This window comes from Budorcas taxicolor, chromosome 2 (genome assembly GCF_023091745.1).
Source record: "Budorcas taxicolor isolate Tak-1 chromosome 2, Takin1.1, whole genome shotgun sequence".
Classification (NCBI taxonomy): Eukaryota; Metazoa; Chordata; class Mammalia; order Artiodactyla; family Bovidae; genus Budorcas; species Budorcas taxicolor.
Genome location: NC_068911.1, coordinates 139,037,506 through 139,055,508, shown reverse-complemented (window position 1 = coordinate 139,055,508; position 18,003 = coordinate 139,037,506). Strand labels below are relative to the sequence as shown.

Sequence of the window (18,003 nt, the reverse complement as noted above, 5' to 3'; positions counted from 1 at the left end):
GAGAGACTATTTTAGGGGGCTCCAAAATCACTGCAGATGGTGACTGCAGCCATGAAATTAAAAGATGGTTGCTCCTTGGAAGAAAAGCTATGACCAACCTAGACAGCATATTAAAAAGCAGAGACATTACTCTGTCGACAAAGGTCCGTCTAGTCAAAGGTATTGTTTTTCCAACAGTCATGCATGGATGTGAGAACTGGACTATAAAGATGAGCGCTGAAGAATTGATGCTTTTGAACTGTGGTGTTGGAGAAGACTCTTGAGAGTCCCTTGGACTGAAAGGAGATCCAACCAGTCCATCCTAAAAGAAATCAGTCATGAATAGTCATTGGAAGGACTGATGCTGAAGCTGAAACTGGAATACTCTGGCCACCTAATGTGAAGAACTGACTTAATGGAAAAGATCCTGATGCTGGGAAAGATTGAAGGCGGGAGGTGAAGGGGAGGACAGAGGATGACATTGTTGGATGGCATCATCAACTCGATGGACATGAGCTTGAGTAAGCTCCGGATATTGGTGATGGACAGGAAAGCCTGGCGTGCTGGGGTCACAAAGAGTCAGATACAACTGAGCAACTGAACAGAACTAAAAGATACAACGTAACACCATAACATACCCACAGGCTAAATAATGGCACCTGAAATAAAGCTACATTTAGAAACCAACTGTTACACTGTACCTAATTCTGAAGTAACACATTTTTATTTCTGAAAACATGGTACACTGATCGTTTCAATTAAATATGGTTTATACAATATAGAAGCTGAAATTCATGTTTCCCTTTTGGTATCAATGACAGAAAAGGATCCAGTTTCCTTGACTTAGCAGAATAACCAAATGAACCTGTACCAGCACAACCAGTGTCCCTGAATAAAAGATCTGAAGATCTTTTGAGTACGTCAGACCTAAACTGCATATCTTGACATCTTTCATTTGAACTATTAAAATCAGTTAGCAAGTTGAAAGAAGGCCAAACCAATGTACAAATACAGCTTTTCACTAGCGAAATGGGGCTCCACTTAGGTTATCAGTTTCATTGGTGGTGGTGGTTTAGTTGCTAAGCTGTGTTCAACTCTTGTGACCCCATGGACTGCAGCCCGCCAGGCTTCTCTGTCCATGGAATTCTCCAGGAAAGAATACTGGAGTGGATTGCCATTTCCTTCTCCAGGGACTCTTCCCCACCCAGGGATCGAGCCTGGGTCTCCTGCATTGCAGGCGGATTCTTTACCGCTTGAGCCACCAGGGAAGCTGGTAGAAAAGCATAATCACACTGGCAAGATCATTTTCCCCTTAAGATCTAGTAATGCTAAAGAAAAACCTACAGATATTGTATATATACAATATGCATGTGTCTCAGTGAAGAAAGTTGAAGGCCTGCAGATACAGTTTAAGTGAAACAGGAGTCTGTTATGTATTTAAATTACCAAGCAGTTTTTTAAAAACTGGATTAAAAATGAAATCTCATTCTCTGTAATGCTTTTGAAAGAAAGATAAATTGTATTTTGTGTGTGATTATTTAGGTTAATCCCACTCAGAAGCTGAGATAATCTATTAGAACTTCTTCTTTTTAACTACCCAGTTAGAATATGACATTGACAACACTACTTTGAAACACACAGAAAATAACTACATAACTACCTTGGAACTTCATCTGTTCCAATTTTTAAAAAGTAAATAATAAGAGAGCATTTTATGTTTGCCACATTCATTCTTGCAATATTTTAAGCTGCTGACATGAGACACAATCATAAAAAATAAATGGGGCATGACTGAAGGTAGAAAATGGTATATATATTGTGCTAAATTATGTAATATAAATTAAGATGAAGCTCTTCCACAACAAAGGGACAAAGGGCATTTAAAAAAAAAAAAAAAGACCCTAACACTAATTTTAAACGAATATTAAAAGCCCTGAAAAATAAGGCTATAGCAAAATAGTTGAAGGTTCATTTTTTCCACCAAAGTTAAGAAAGCTATGTAAACTAGGTAGTACACTAGGTACCAAATGTACCTTCAACTGAAGCACTGAATCTTCAACCAGCCCTTAACAGAAACACCTCTAGTTCACTTCATGACCTCATCATTTGTTATTAGAGGATCGAGTCTTCACTCTGTCCGAATACGGTACACCAGAAAACAAACTTCTCAAATCATATGTCCTAATAGGTTTACACGGCTTTCTCTGTTGTTTTCTAGGGTGTTTTTTATTGCCATTCTTCTTACTTCGTGCAACGCTGGAAGACGTCTGCACACGTTGCTTAGAAGAGCCTGCTATAGCTCGTGACTGCTCTTCAGCTCCTGCTGACAGAACTGAGGAGTTTGAAAGCATATTAGCTGGTTTCTTTGCCCTCTTTAACCTACTAACATTAGGTTTTTTCTTCTTAATATGGGTCCTAACAAAAGTGCTCCTGGGCTGATATTTGTGACGCAAAAAAACTGAGTATTTTGGAATATACTTTTTAATTATATCACTTAGTTTGCTCTGAATCCAAATCGACCGTTTTTCTGAAGCAATTCTGATATTTTGCTGGGGAATAACTGATCTACAACCTTTTTTGGGAGAATCTGGCTTATTATTTGTTGATACCTTCTTTCTCTGATTTTTGCTTTTACTTTTCAAAAACTTTTTTCTAAATGATTTTGATGAAGTTTTGGCAACATCACGACTTGAAAAAGTTGACTGGAAATTACTTTCCTTTGAAATTTCACTAGAACTAAAAATCTTTGATTTTTCTGGAAACACAGAAGATTCACTGGCCTCCTGCCGTGACTTTAGTTCATGTCCTACTGACACTGTCATAAAAGGTACTGAAGCAGAGCTTTGTACATAAGGATCATTATCTTCTGCATTAGAATTTAAGGGGCTAACATGCATTTCAACACAATTATTCCTGTCAGACCCTGGTACTTCTATGTTCAGAGGAGGATCAATTACAATTTTCTTATTCAATGGGTCATAACAATTAAAGGAACTCTGGTTAAATTTGTACTGTATGTTAATATCCCAATTATTTCTACTACAGTGCCTCCTTTTAGAGAAGCTGTTGGATTCACCTTTCTTCAACTTAATATTTGAAGAAAGAATATAAATTAAGGTATTTCCTTGCAAAGGCTTCAAAACACTAATATATGATTCAGGAAATTCATTTTTTTTAACTTTCTCTCTTGTTTTCCTGTTGTTTTGTAAAAGTAAACACTTCCTTACTGGAGAGTCTTTCTCTTGTCCACTAATTCTTCTTTTTGTCCCTGGCTGACTTGTGAGACTGGTTTGAGTTCTATGGCTAACTTTTACAGCCTGGCCTTGAGAGGCAACTTGCCACGTTTGGTCATGATTCCTTCCTGTTGAAGGATAATGGTTAGGTTTGTCTAAAGCCACTGAAAAGTCATCAATATCTGAAATACCACCCGCATTATCATCACAATCTGACAGAACTTGAATTGATGTAGTATTCTGATTGAGGTCAGTCCAGGTCATCTTTTTTTCTTCATTCAAAATTTTTTTTTTCATTTTTCTCATCTCACAGTCACTAACAAAGTAACAGTAGAAATGATCTTTCTTGAATTCCTTCACAAGAGCACTCATTTGCACATCATCTTCTTTCATTATCTGAGACTGCGCTTTCCCCACAAATGAAGGAGGGACAGGAGGCAAGTCTTCAGGAAGTAGTTCATGAAGATCATCTTCTATGACCTCCTTTGCTTTTGCCAAGTTTCTTATAGAATCAATCATGGGAACAGAGTCTGAATGGGAATTATTATCGTTTATTTTTCTCTGGTCAAAAGACATCTTCGTAAATAGGTTGATCTTATTAACAGCTTCTTGAGGCCAGTCATTGACAGACTGGAGAGAAGGATCACGTTGAAAATTCATCCCAGAACCACAAGGTTCATAGCTCATACTTTCTAGATCAGTATGTTTTAACTTCAAAAGGTTTTCTTGATCAGGCATTTGATGGATCACCAATCCAGGAGATGCATTACAATCCGTTGCAGAAACACCAGATTCACAGTTCTTATCTTTTAGGCCAATATTTTCTACATCTTTCCAAAGGCTGACTCCTTTGTCAACCTTCTGCTGTTGCTGAGTTACTGGCTGAGAAGTCTCCTCTTGTTCAAAGTTTCTTTTAGGACCACTATATTGACAGCTCTTATCTTTGCGGTCACTATATTTTGCCTTTTTTTTTTCAGATTTTTGCGACTGGTAAGTCATGGACTGATGAGAGGAATCAATTTGAAAACTCAGTTCAGAAACATAAGGCTCACAGCTTGTCTCTTCCAGAATAATATAGTCTTGCTTCTGCTTTACTACTTTGAAGACCTTTCTGGAATGGTTTGTCACTGATTGAGGAGAGGCTTCACAAACATATCTTAGGTCAGAATCACAAGAGTCACAGTTCTCATCTAGGTCAAAACTTTCCGCATTTATACAGCTGATTTCTTTGACAGTCCTTTGAGGTGAATCAATCACTGGCTGAAAAGGGACATCAGAATCTGAAATCACTTCACAGTCATTATCACTTGCTGTCAGGTCCACAAACAGCATCTTATCTGTTTCTCTGTCTGACTCTTCATTTATCACTATTTGAAGAGGAACATCAGAATCACACATTATTTCAGAATCCCTAGGTTCACTAACCTCTTGCATGCCAAGGTACTTTTCCATCTGAAGGTTTATTTCTTTGCAAACCACCTGAGGTTGGGCAACTCCTAACTGAAGATGAACACCAGAATCACATTTTATTTCAGAAACACTAAGTTCACAGTTCTTATTTTCTAGGTTATTCTGATCCTCCTCTTGCAAGTTTATTTCTTTGACAGCCACAGCAGAATGACCAGCTACAAAGTCAACATCAGAATCATAACTTACTTCAAAATCACCTAGTTTGTATCTCTTATCTTCCAGGTAAATATGGCCTTCCTCCCAAAGACCTATTTTTTTAACAGCTTTTCTTTGAAGCTGGCCAGTCACTGACTGAAGAGGATATTCAGAAACAAAATTTATCTTAGGACCACAAGGATCATTGCTTTTATCTTCCAAATTGGCTTGTTGCTCTTCCAAATCGTGGTGTGGCTCAACCACTGATTGGAGAGGGGTATTTGAAGCAAAAATGATTTCAGAATCATTAGGTCCATAGCTCTTAGCACTCAGACAAACAGGTCCCTCCCTCAGAAGATTCATTTCTGTAACAGCCTCTTGAACTTCATTAGCCACACACTGAAAAGCTTCATCAGAAACAAAGTTTATTTTTGAATCACTAGGTTTGACAACCTTATCTTCCAAGTCAACATGCTCCTTCAGAAGGTTTACCTCCATAACAACTTCAGTTTGGCCAGCCACTGACTGAACACGGACATCAGAGTCAGATTCAATTTCAAACTGCTTAGGTTCGTCTCTCTTATCTTCCATGTCAACTTCATCCCTCCAAGGGCTTATTTCTTTAACAGTTTGTCTAAGCTGGTTGGCCACTGATTGAAGGGGGTCATCAGAATTAACGTTTATTTCAGAACCACAAGATTGATTGTGCTTATCTTCTAGTTCAGTATGCTTTTGCTCCAAAATAGTTATCTGAGGATGATCAACTACTGACTGATCCGTGAGATCAGAATTCAAACTCATCGCAAAACCACTATCTTGCCTGTTCTTATCTTTCAAGTACACATGATTTTCATTCTTGAGGTTTATTCGTTTAACAGCCACTTTAGGTTGACTGGACACAGCTGGAAGGGACACATCAGAATTATGTATTAATTTACAATCATTAGGTTCATCAACCTTATTCTTCAGGCTCGTATCCTCTTCTTTCTGCTCGTTTGTTTCTTCAACCACTTCCTGAAATTGTTTGGTCAATGGCTGAAGAGGGTCAGCAGAATCAAAATCTATTTTACCATCACTAGATTCATTGTTTGTATCTTCCAAATGAACATGTTTTTCCTTCAAAAGGGCTAGTTGAGGTTGGTCAATGACTAAATGAAGAAGGTTATTAGTATTCAGTAGTTTTTCAAAGCCTCTGGGTCCAGTACTTTCATCTTCTGGGTCAACATGGTCCTCCTTCAAAACAGTTGTTTGAGGTTTTTCATTCATTGGCTGAAGAGGGACATCAGAGTCCAAAATTATTTCAGAACTACTATATTTATCACTCTTGTTCTCTAGAACAACATGTTCTTCTTTCTGAGCACTTTTTTCTTTAACAGTTATTTGAGGTTCAGTCATTGAATAATCAGAATCTAAACTTATTTCAGAACCACTATATTCAGCACTTTGACCTTTTAACTTCGCATGCTTTTCTTTTTGAAGCCCTAGTTCTTTCACAATCAGTTCCGGTTTGTGAGTCACTGACTGAACAGGGATATCAGTATCCAAACTTGTTTCAGAAACTTTTAACTCAATACTCTTATCTGTTAAATTTATGTGTTCTTCTTTTTGGTTTATTTCTTTAATAGCTATGGAAAGATGACCAGACACTAAATGAAAAGTACTACCAGATTTCAAACTGCTTTCAGAAACAATAGGTACATTATCCTTATTTTCTAAGTGTATATTCTCCCCTTTCTGAAGGTTTCTTTCTTTAACAGGATATTCAGAATGTCCAGTCATTGAACGAAAAATATCGTAATCAAAAATTTCAGAATCACTAGATTCATTTTCCTTATTTTCTAAGTGTACCCACTCTTCTTTTTGAGGATTTAGGTTTTTAACAGCTTCTTCTGGCTGCTTAATCACTGAGTGAAAAGGGATATAAGAAGCCAAACTTATTTCAGAACCGGTGGGTGCATCATCTTTCTCTCCTAAGTGTGTACACACTTCTTTCTGAATGAATGTTTCTTTAACCACTACTTCAGGTTGATAAGTCCCTGAATGAAGAGGCACATCCGAATCAAAAGTTATTTCAGAAACACAAGATTCACTACTCTTATTTTCCAGATCAACAGGATCCTCCTCATAAACAGTTACTTGAGATTGGTCAACTACTGGGTGAAGAGGACTATCAGAATAAAAAGTTCTTTCCAAACTAATTGATTCAAAGCTCTCATTTTCCAGGTTAACATGCTTCTTACTTATTTCTTCAACATCCAGCTCAGGATACTCAGAAACCGACATAAAAGAAGAATCAGAGTCAAAAGTGGACTCAAAACTGGAGCATCCAGAGCTCTTAACTTCCATGTCAACATTTAATGCTTTCAGATTCATTTCACCACAAGCACCTATAGGGTGAGAATCAAAACTGAGATCAGAAATGCTAGACTTAACACTCTTGTTCTCCAGGTCAGGAGCTACTTTCTGAGCATTTACCTCTTTAACTGCTACTTGGGATTGGGCAGGCACTAACTGAGGATCTGTTTTCATCAGATGATACTTTATCTCAGGACCATGAAATTCACAGTTCATATCCCCAAGGCCATTCTTTTCTTTCCGAAGATTAATATTTTCAACATCCTTCTGAGGTTCATCAGACACGGTCTCAAGAGAGACATCACAATCAAGATATGCTTTAGCACTCCTGGGTTTATAATTCCTATCTTTTAGGGAGACAGGCCTATCCTCCAGGTTTCTTTCACTGACAGCCATGTGAGGATGGTCGAAGACTGACTGAAGAGAAACATCACAATCAAAACTTGTTTCAGAACAACTCGATCCATAGTTCTTATCAACCAAGCTGATCTGAACCTTCTTCTGAAATTCTGTTTCTGTGACAGTCACTGGGAATTGGCCAGGCATTGACTGAAGGGAGGAAACAGAATCAGCACTTACTTCAGAGCTACTAGATCCATAGTTCATATCAACCAAGCCAACGAGCACCCCCTTAGGAAGGTTTACTTCTTTCTCAGGCTGTTGGCGGCAGTCATCAGTTGACTTAAGTGAGACATCACAATCAAAATTCATCTCAGAATCACTGGATTCATAGCTTTCATCAACCAGCCTAATACGCATTACCTTCTGAACACTTTCCTCTTTCACTTGAGTTCTGCTGGTAGTCAACTGAAGGGAGTCATCACAATTAGAGCTTATTTCAGAACTATAAGATATATTATTCTTATATTGCAAATCAGTATGTACTTCCTTTGAAAGCTTTATTTCTTCAACAGTCACTTTGGATTGGTCCATCAGTGGATAAAAAGAGGAACTGCCATCAAAACTTACTTCAGAATCTCTTGATTCACAGTTCTTATCTTCTTGGTCAGTTTGCTCCCCCTTCCAAAGGTCTGGTTCAGCCTCTTCACAGTGATCAGATGCTGACTGAAGAGAGCCACCAGCAAACTTCATTTCAGAACTCACTGCGACCTTCTGTTCCAAAAAGGCTGACTTGTTAAAAACCAAATGCTTTCCTTCTTGGTTATGATCCATATTAGGAAAGAATTTCTCATGGTGCTTTGGAATGTCATCTTCAAAGATTCCTATATTAGAAGGCATGTCAGTTTTACTCAGGTTGACTACTGGATTTACTGCAAATTTAGAAAGAGATTCCAATTTTAAAGAGTTTTCAGTACCCACAAATTCATGGACTTTAAAGCCAGTTGACAATGCTTTAGTCTGAGAATTTACATCTTCCTGTAAGGTCAACTTATCTGAATTTGTACATAAAGACTTTCTGTTTAACTCTTTAGATTTCTGATATGGAACTGAAGAAGTTTCTGGATGGGACGGTAGCATAGGGTTTCTAGAGCCCTTGTTTAGCTGTTTAAGGTACTTGTCAGCTTTGTTTGGGTCACATTTGTTAACTAAATCCAAATGGACTCCAAGTGATAAACCAGTAGTAGTGTCAGTTGTAACTGGTCTTTCATCAGAACTTTCAGGTAAACAACTAACAGGAGCATTAGAAATCACTGATGAACATATTACACTTTGTCTATTATTTGTACTGTGACCGATACCAACTGGATTAAACTCTTTCATACTGCTCCCAATTTTATGAATGAACTCCAAGGGATGCTGTTGTCCTTTCTCCAGTTTTTGAATAACTGATGGTCTATCTGAAACACTATGCATATATCCCTGAGGCCTAGAATACAACTTTTCAACGGGTTCAGATGCCTTGGTAGATATCTCTTCTCTGACTCCAGCAACATCCTCAGTCTTTATTTCAGGACTAAAATCATCATTAGGAACCACTTCTGAAGGTGACACAGCAGTCATATGAAGTCTCTCATTTTGCACTGATCTAAAAAATAAGGGGGAAAATTCCATTAAACTATTTTGACATCCATTTAAGATTTTTCAACGCATAATAAATGCTATGTTCTTTCTGTCCTGGGCCGGATTCCTAGAACAAAGAGTTTCAAAATAAATTAATTTTGTAACATCTGGCTAAGGACAGAAAGGAAGGTAAATCATAAAATCAAACAAGTTGGAAACCCCAAAGGATTCTATGAAACCAGCATCACCCTAATGCTATACCAAACAAAGATATCACACACAAAGAAAAAATTACAGGTCAGTATCACTTATGTATTGATACACAGACATAAAAACGCTCAACAAAATATTAGCAAATCAAATCCAACAATTCATTAATGGATCATACACCATGATCAAGTGGGTGGTTACTTTATTTTTATTTATTTTTGGCTGCACTGGGTCTTCCTGGCTAGCGTGCAGCCTTTCTCTAGTTTCGGGGAACAGGGCTACTCCTCCTTGAGGGGCACGGGCTTCTCATTGCGCTGGCGTCTCTTGCTGTAGAGCATAGACTCTAGACCCGCGGGCATCAGTAGCTGCGGCTCATAGGCCCTAGTTGCGGCACACAGGATTAGTTGCTCCATGGCGTGTGGAATCTTCCCGGATCAAGGATCAAACCCATGACCCTCGCACTGGCAGGCAGATTCCTATCCACTATCACTAGGGAAGTCCACTGCAGTTATTTTAGATTTAACATTTGGGAAAGCTAGGTGAATGTTACACAAGAAACATTTTGCAACTAAATTTTTTAAGTCTGAAATTATTCTAAAATGCAAAGTTAAAAAATAAAAATATTTTAATGTCCATAAACTTTAGCCCAAAAGTTCACAGTCTAGAAGTCTACTCCACAGAAAGAGCTGGATGTACAAATATGTTTGTTGAAGCATTGCTTATATACACTATAAACTGGTAGTTTATACTGACCTCAAGATAGGTTAATTCCATCTTTCCACCAGCTAAGAAAACAAATATTTTTTCCTAACTTTTCCCCATCATAACTTTTTCGTCATTTGCTAAGTTTTAGGTTGGTGACTTGCCAAGTGTGCAAGAAGTTTATCCTTTATTCTGCTGCTAGGACTAAAGTCAACTAATACTGTACAGGTGTGCTAATGATCTATATTGCTTTATCTTATACAGCTGTAGCAGCAAACTCATCAGAGTACATAATCTGATTTTCTACCAAAGTTCTTCTTCAACATAGGACATTAACTTTTTAAGATGTTATCAAAACATTTCTTTTTATTAAAACAATCAAAATATATTAATAAAAAGTAAGCTATCAAGATACTGACAAATTATAAAAATAATCAATTCTGTTTTACAGAGTAGCATAGAGTTAGCAAATCGTTCCATTAATGTGCAATTAATTTTTACCTTGACTATCCTTGCTTAGCTACTATCACCAACTTTTGGTAATCTTGTTAAAGTTATGTTTGTTCCCACCTTTTTACCCTGCTTAATCCTGTGACATCCTTGATGATACATATTCACTGGCCTGACTTTTCTTTAGAAAAAGCATAGCGTAGTCCGTATCTTTTAGAGTGAGATTTTTGTTACTTAACCTAAGAAAAATTTTTAAACTGCAAAGATAAGTTACTAGATAAAGGTTCACTTTATATTCCCTGATTCAAAGATTCATTTTAGGAAATATTAGGACGTTAACACAAACATCTACTGTAATATATAACTACGTACTAATATTCCCTAGAGAAGGGCATGGCAACCCTCTCCTCCAGTATTCTTGCCTGGAGAATCCCACAGACAGAGGAGGCTGGTGGGGCTACAGTCCACAGGGTCGCACAGAGTTGGACACAAATGAAGCAACTTAGCACACATGAATATACTAGTATTATTTCACTCAGTTACTCTACCTGCTTTCTTGATAATGACATGGGTGGTGCTGCAGTACATCCTGCAAGAAACGTTTCATCAAACTAGCAGCACCCATCCGTTGTCTCTTCTGTGTGATCAAGGATCTGTGATAGTCACTGGATAGATGCTGGGAAGTAAAAGGAAAATGAATGTTTCTAAATATTCTAATGGGTAAACATACTAACGGGTAATACTCATTAGTAGTGAGAGCATCACAATATAGATTCATCATACTCCCGGTAAAAGTATAAATTGATATACCCTTTATATAAAGCAATTCTAAAATACGCATCTGAAAACCATTTAGTAAAGACGCTCAGTCATGTCTGACTCTTTGCGACCCCATGGATTGCAGCCTACCACGCTCCTCCATCCATGGGATTTTCCAGGCAGGAGTACTGGAGTGGATTGCCATTTCCTTCTCCAGAGGACCTTTTAAGGGGAGCGCAAATCAATGCAGAATATTAGAGGACATGGAGCTCACTTCTCCCCGTGAACATATCAAAAATACATCTACATGTGAAACAATTCTCACTGAAAACTAACTGGAAATGAGTAAAAGGACTCCTGCACAACCATGGCTATAAGGAAGATACACAGGAAGGGCAGGAAGGGTAAAAAGGGAAGAAAAACAAGCAAGTGGTTTGTACCTGTGCTCAGGGGAGGGGATTCAAAGGCAAAGGGAAACCAGTCTCTCTAACGGAAGGGTAAATGACCCATACAACGATTCTGTTTCTCACTTTCAGTACAGTATTCAGTAAATTACATGGTACCCAATCATTATAAAACAGGCTTTGCATTAAATGATTTTGCTCAACTGTGGGCTGATGTAAGTATTCCAAGTACTTTTAGGGTGGGCTAGGTAAGCTGTGATGTTCAGTAGGTTAGGTGTGTTACATGCATTATCAACTTAAGAGACTTTCAAATTATGATCAGGATGTAATCCTACCCTTCTGCCTCAGGGTCTCTATCCTTGCTATCCTGTCCCTCTAACCTAGAAATTCTGCACCCCCAAGATGTAAGCAAGCCTGGTCCCCACAATTCATTCAAATCTCAGCTCAAATGTCACTTCTGTAACCTCACCTGGCCACTCTACCTAAAATCGCACCTTCTTCCCTATTTTACCTTCCTCATATCACTTATCACAATCTGACATACTATGTACTAAATTTATGTGACTGCTTATTTTCTTAGTGCATCACACTGTAAGCTTCATGAATAAAAGAAACTGATTTTGTTCATAGCCATATCCCTACAAGCCACATCTCCTCATTAGTAGATTCTCAATATGGTCTGTTAAATGAATTTGATTGTGTAAAAGAAGGGAAAGTTATGAGTAGGTCCTTTGTGGTATAACCATAGTAATAGGATCTTCTCACCTGCTCCAGGTTATTATAGAATACACAACAAAACCCGCAATATCCTGATCTGTTCTGCATGTTGAAAAACCAAAGTCAGATGGCTATTGTCCTTGAATACTCAAACTGGAAGAAAAGAAAAATGACAAAAACACAATAATTCCTTACTACCGTGAAGAAGATAGCTATGATAACACCATAGAACAGAAATTCATTCTTGAGTCCTACTCACTAGTATTTCTAATAACTATGAGAATAGAAAAGGCTATCATGTGCTACTGAACCAATCAGTGAGCCTGCAATGAACTGAGACCTTTCTATCTTTTTTTTTAAACTGAGGAATATTTGATGCACAATATAAGTTTCAGGTGTACAACATAGCACAATTCAAAATTCACAATTTTTAAAGGCTATATTCCATTTACAGTTATTATAAAATATTGGCTATATTCTGTGTATTGTACTATATATCCATGTAGCTTCTCTATTTTATACATAATTGTTTGTACCTCTTAATTCTCTGCATTTATCTTGCCCCTCTTTTCTTCCCTTTCCACCCTGGTAACCACTAGTTTCTTCTCTGTATCTGCTAGTCTGTTTCTTTTCTGCTATATTCACTAGTTTATTTTTTAGATTCCTCATATATGCGGATATATATGATATCATACAGTATTTGTCTTTCACTGAGACCTATGCATCTTCTAATAGAATAATGTGCTGCCAATATTTGAAGCCTTGATGACTACATTTTTACTGATTTCCTGGTAAGTTGTTAAGAATTATCAGGAAGTGGTTCAGTATTGAATACAGTACTCAATTTATAAAGACAAATTACTATTCCTAAATTGTTACTAATAGTATACTTACTATACTCTAATGAAGCTCGTTAATTTTTCCATCATGTTTCTACACAAAATCCCACATCATGTGAACACTCGATGTCATAGATAACACCTTATTCTCTATCATGAGAGTAAAGATACCGCATTTATTTTCTGCTTCATCCACAAAGAGGCAGGTTTTAAAGTAATTTATCCAACAAAGTTGCTAAAAAAACAAAATAGCAACCAATACAGCCTCTGAAGCAAAAGATATTTCTCTTCTGACAATTATATAAACCAAACATGAAGATTTTTTTTCCAACTAGTGGAAATCCAACAAAAATTTCTCTTAATGAAAAACAATAAGAGACAAAGGAATAGTTTATTTGTTAAACAGGAACAGTTTATTTATTAAACAAATAAAGAATAGTTTCCAAGTTTCAACCCTCAAGCCCAAAACTATAATCCTTCAACACTTCATAATATAGTGATTTCCAAGCCAGACTGAATATAAAAATCATCCTCCAAAATTCTGATTTAGTAAATCTGAGAATAGAGCCTAGAATTTAGAATTTTTAAAATCTCCTTACATACTCTTTTATACAAAATGTGACAAATTCAAGTAATAAATCCAATACAATGTAGCTTTTTGCTGTTTTTTGAAAGTGAAAATAGTATTTTTAAGAAATAATTTCATTAAGACTTTAATTCTAATTATTTTAAACACTCTTAACTGTCAAAAAGTATAGAGAACAATTCTGTAATACTGAGTGTTTCTTATAAGATTGTCTGCAACAGAAAAAGTTTATTCACTAAAATCAGTGTTCAAACATTGAAACCACAACCTTAAAACCAGTGAGAAGAACAAAGCTTCATTAAGTCAAAATTCTATCATAACATTCACTTACCCATTACTTTTTATTATGAGAAAATCTGATAGTGTCTGACTTCTCACTTATAAGGAAAATAAATCAATTAAATCAGCCTCTGAAATAAAGAATATTAAAGAAATTATTTACTTAAAATTTGATCTTTTTTCCTTTAATTTACTTTATTAACCTGAAGCAACAAAATGAAAGAAATTTTAAGTTGCATTCACAGATATGGCAATTTTCAGGCTGAGATAACTCTAGAGTTTAAACCTAAACTCTGAAGATAGTTAAATAAACTTTTTAGTGCTTTATTTAAAATATAATCAAAACATTCACTGAATAAAAGGCAAAATGAAAGTGTAAGTCTACCATCTCACACACATGCGCGCAAAATTAAAAATTTTTTTTATCTTTCACCCTTATGGTAAACTCCCAAGGCATTATTACCTGCCATTTTCATCATCTCTAGTGCCATATATATGCCACAATGAAACAGACCTACAATAAACCAAAAGCACCCATTGGCATTTTGAAAAATTCACATGCTAGGACCCCAAAAACACGGAACCAAAATCCCCTGGTTGGAAGCAGGCACATGCATATTACACAAATTTAAAACATTCCAAGATTATTCTGATACAGGCTGAACCAATAACATGTCATTTTTCATGTAGTAACAAAATCCTGAAAGGTACCATTTCTTTGGGGCCTGGGATGACATTAAATGACCAAATGGCTCTTTTTATATACTCTGAATTCTATTGGTACCTGGTATTTTTATAAAGTAACAAATCATTTACCTTGAGCAGAAAAGATCAGATATTTCATCAGCTATATTTAGTCCTGGCAAACATCTATAAATCAAAATAAAACTGTTTAACAAAAAAAAAAAAGATAAGCCCTCTAAGTGTCTACCATTAACTAAATAAACACCCTCAAGTCACAGTTTAAATTTGAAAAGTGACACAATTATGCTTTCAATAACAAGAAAATTAACTTTTGAACACAGAGCACTTTACATACTATGACTCACTGAATCCCACATGACCTCTTAAGATGTTCTGGAACAGAGCAACTCTGACGGTTCACTGAACCCACCGTCAAACACTTCAGATGTCTGGGTTCTGGGAACAGTAGCTGTAAGAACGCAAGGCACACCTGTGCCTCTGGTAGAGTTAAGAACAAAGAGGCCATCAAACCCAAAATGAACTTTATGAGAAACTTCTCAAAGAAATATTTATGTGAAATTTAGGTTTGGGTCTTGTACTAACCACGCCAACACTTAGCTCTTGTGTTAGTTTTAGTTTTAAAAAAATACTGTCGATTCCCTCTCAGCTATCTATATCAATTGACAATTCAACCGAATTATCAATTTTTGATTCCTCCACATTGTTGTGAGCTAAATGTTGACTCCCCCTCCCCCTTATCCAGAATCACTGGTTAGCAAAAAATTCCAACACTTGGACTCAACACCCGACACCACTGTCTGATCAAGAAATAAACATCAGGCTCCTACCCTGGACAAAGGTCCATGCTAGGAGCGTGAAGGGATAGAAAGAAATATAAGACAAGCTTTCTTGCTCTCATTAAGTTTAAATGGAACTGGGAAATAAATGCAAAAATATGAAGTGGTATCTGAGAAATGTCTAGGCACAAATAATACGTGCAAAAGGGTTTAGTTGCAAAATTCAGTTTTAGCTATAGGAACCAGGATGTCACAGCAGATATGGCTTTATAACTCAACATTGGTAACTGCACAGAATTTGCTGACACAATTGTCAGGAACAGATATTCCAAGCATCACAGAGGTAAAAGTATAAAAGCAAGAAAGCACGAGGTACCTTTGGAGATGGTAAGTTGACAAGTTCAGCTTGAGCTACATTTTCACTTAAGAATTTAAGGGGCCTTAGAGCAAGAAAAGTAGACTGAAGTTTGACATAATAGGATTTAAAAGTAGACCAAAGATTTAGACCAGGGATCCCCAAACTCTGGGATCTAATGCCTGATGATTTGAGGTGGAATTGATGCAATAATGAAAGAAAGAAATCAGTGCACAATCAGTGCAGTGTGCTTGAATTATCCCAAAACCATCTCCCTCACCCCCTTCTTTGTCTGTGGAAAAATTGTCTTCCACGAAACCTGTCCCAGGTGCCAAAAAGTTTGGGGACCCCTGATTTAGACCATATCTTTAGGCAGCATATAAATTTTTTGAAAAGCAGTGTATTCAGAGAGTGCTTTAAGAAAATTCTAGAACAACAGTTCTTCCCTACTCAAAGATGTTTTTCACAGGATTAGGAATATAGCTTTAAACTATTCAGCACCATTTCCTAGAATATTGAAGAATTAGTTAATACCCAAAACATTTAAGTTCAAAGAGTCAGTATCCCTTAGAGCAAAGACTTAGTCCCATTTATGCTTATAAATTAGGAAAACACACATTAACTTTTTTTAAGAAATGACTTTTATTAATTTTATTATGAAATTTATTGACTTATTTTATTATGAAAGTAAAACAAAATTATAGCACAATTATAAAAATTAAGAAAGAAAGAGCATAGGAATCAACCATAATCCCACTACCCACCATTCACATTTGTCATATAATCTTGTTCTAAACATGTTTTCACGAAAATGGAATGATACTACCCAATCTATTTTATAGTCTCCTCTCTCTTAACTATATATGATGAATACCTCTATATGATAATATATACAATTCCAAAACAGAATATTTAAAGACTACATACTATTTCATTTTATCAGTGTAAGATAAAAGTCTTCTTGCCTAACAAGAAAAGACCCGGCAGTTGGTGAGTTAACTTTTTAAAAATTAGTCAATAAGATGATTTGTAAAATATATAGACATATAATCTTAATATTTTATCGAACTTAAAACATACAAATTAATACACGTTTGACTTAAGGTCAAGATGGGCTTTTTTGCTTCATTGAGGTCTCTTTGTGGACAAGTCAGCTTGAGTTCCGAGTCTTTTTTTTTGTCATATTTTCATAAACACATTTGATTTACCCTCAAGGAGTTTCCGAAACCAAGTCCCCCTAAAACTGAGTTCCTCAGATGACTTTTATAATTAACCTTTCTATCCAAAACTTTATTCCCTTTCTTATCCCACCTCTGCTCCCTTTAGGATTGAGGTAAGTATCAAAGAAAAGGCGAGTTCTGAGACCCAGCAGGACCCTGAAGGGCCCTCCCAGGTGCAAAAGCCCCTCCATGTCTCCGATTTCTTGTTTGTAGAAAAAGGCTTTAGTCTCCTAGACCTTCCCTGAGTTTCAAAAAGCAAAGAGGGAAGTGAGAATGCAGAAACAAAGGAAAAGCAGTTAGTCAAGAAAAGTAAGTAGAGCTTAAACAATATTTCAGTAATAAAACAATCGTAGGGTATGTGTGTATATATATGTAACAATCTGAAGCATAACTTCCAGCTTTTTTTTTGCAGAAACTAAGGCCCCTCCCACACCCAGGCCAGGGATGGGTGTAGCTGACTACATGCTGAAAGTAGGTAGACTGAAAGTAGGTAGACTGGCTGGAACCAGAAGGCTAACGAGTGAGAGTTGTGAGCCATCACCCAATTATCTCACCACAAACCAATCAGAAAAAAGTCCATCAACCCTCATCCCAAATGTTGTCCTTAAAAGACACTTCCTGAAAGTCATCAGGGAGTTCGGTTCTTTTGAACACGAATTGCCTTTTTTCCTTGCTTGGCACCCTGCAAATAAACGCTGTACTTTCCTTTACAACCTGGTGTCAGTAGACTGGCTTTGCTGTGCAGCAGGCGAGCAGACCCAAGTTCGGTTCGGTAACATTTCCATTTTGGTTCCTCTAAAACAGAATAAGAACTTAAAGACATTTTCAAAACTGAAAGCAGTATTATGATTAATGCTTAAGAATTTC

The 18,003-nt window shown here is 36.7% G+C and overlaps 1 protein-coding gene across 1 annotated transcript; it reads right to left on the bottom strand.

The window, feature by feature from the left end:
• Window positions 1-2,081: 2,081 nt before the first annotated feature.
• ZDBF2 (zinc finger DBF-type containing 2) lies at window positions 2,082-12,484 on the bottom strand. Its single transcript, XM_052653293.1, has 5 exons — window positions 12,425-12,484; window positions 11,045-11,172; window positions 6,516-9,159; window positions 6,079-6,383; window positions 2,082-5,961 (listed from the first exon to the last, which is right to left on the bottom strand). The coding sequence occupies exons 1-5, from the start codon at window positions 12,482-12,484 to the stop codon at window positions 2,082-2,084; spliced, it is 7,017 nt and encodes a 2,338-aa protein (XP_052509253.1).
• Between the last annotated feature and the right edge of the window lie 5,519 nt (window positions 12,485-18,003).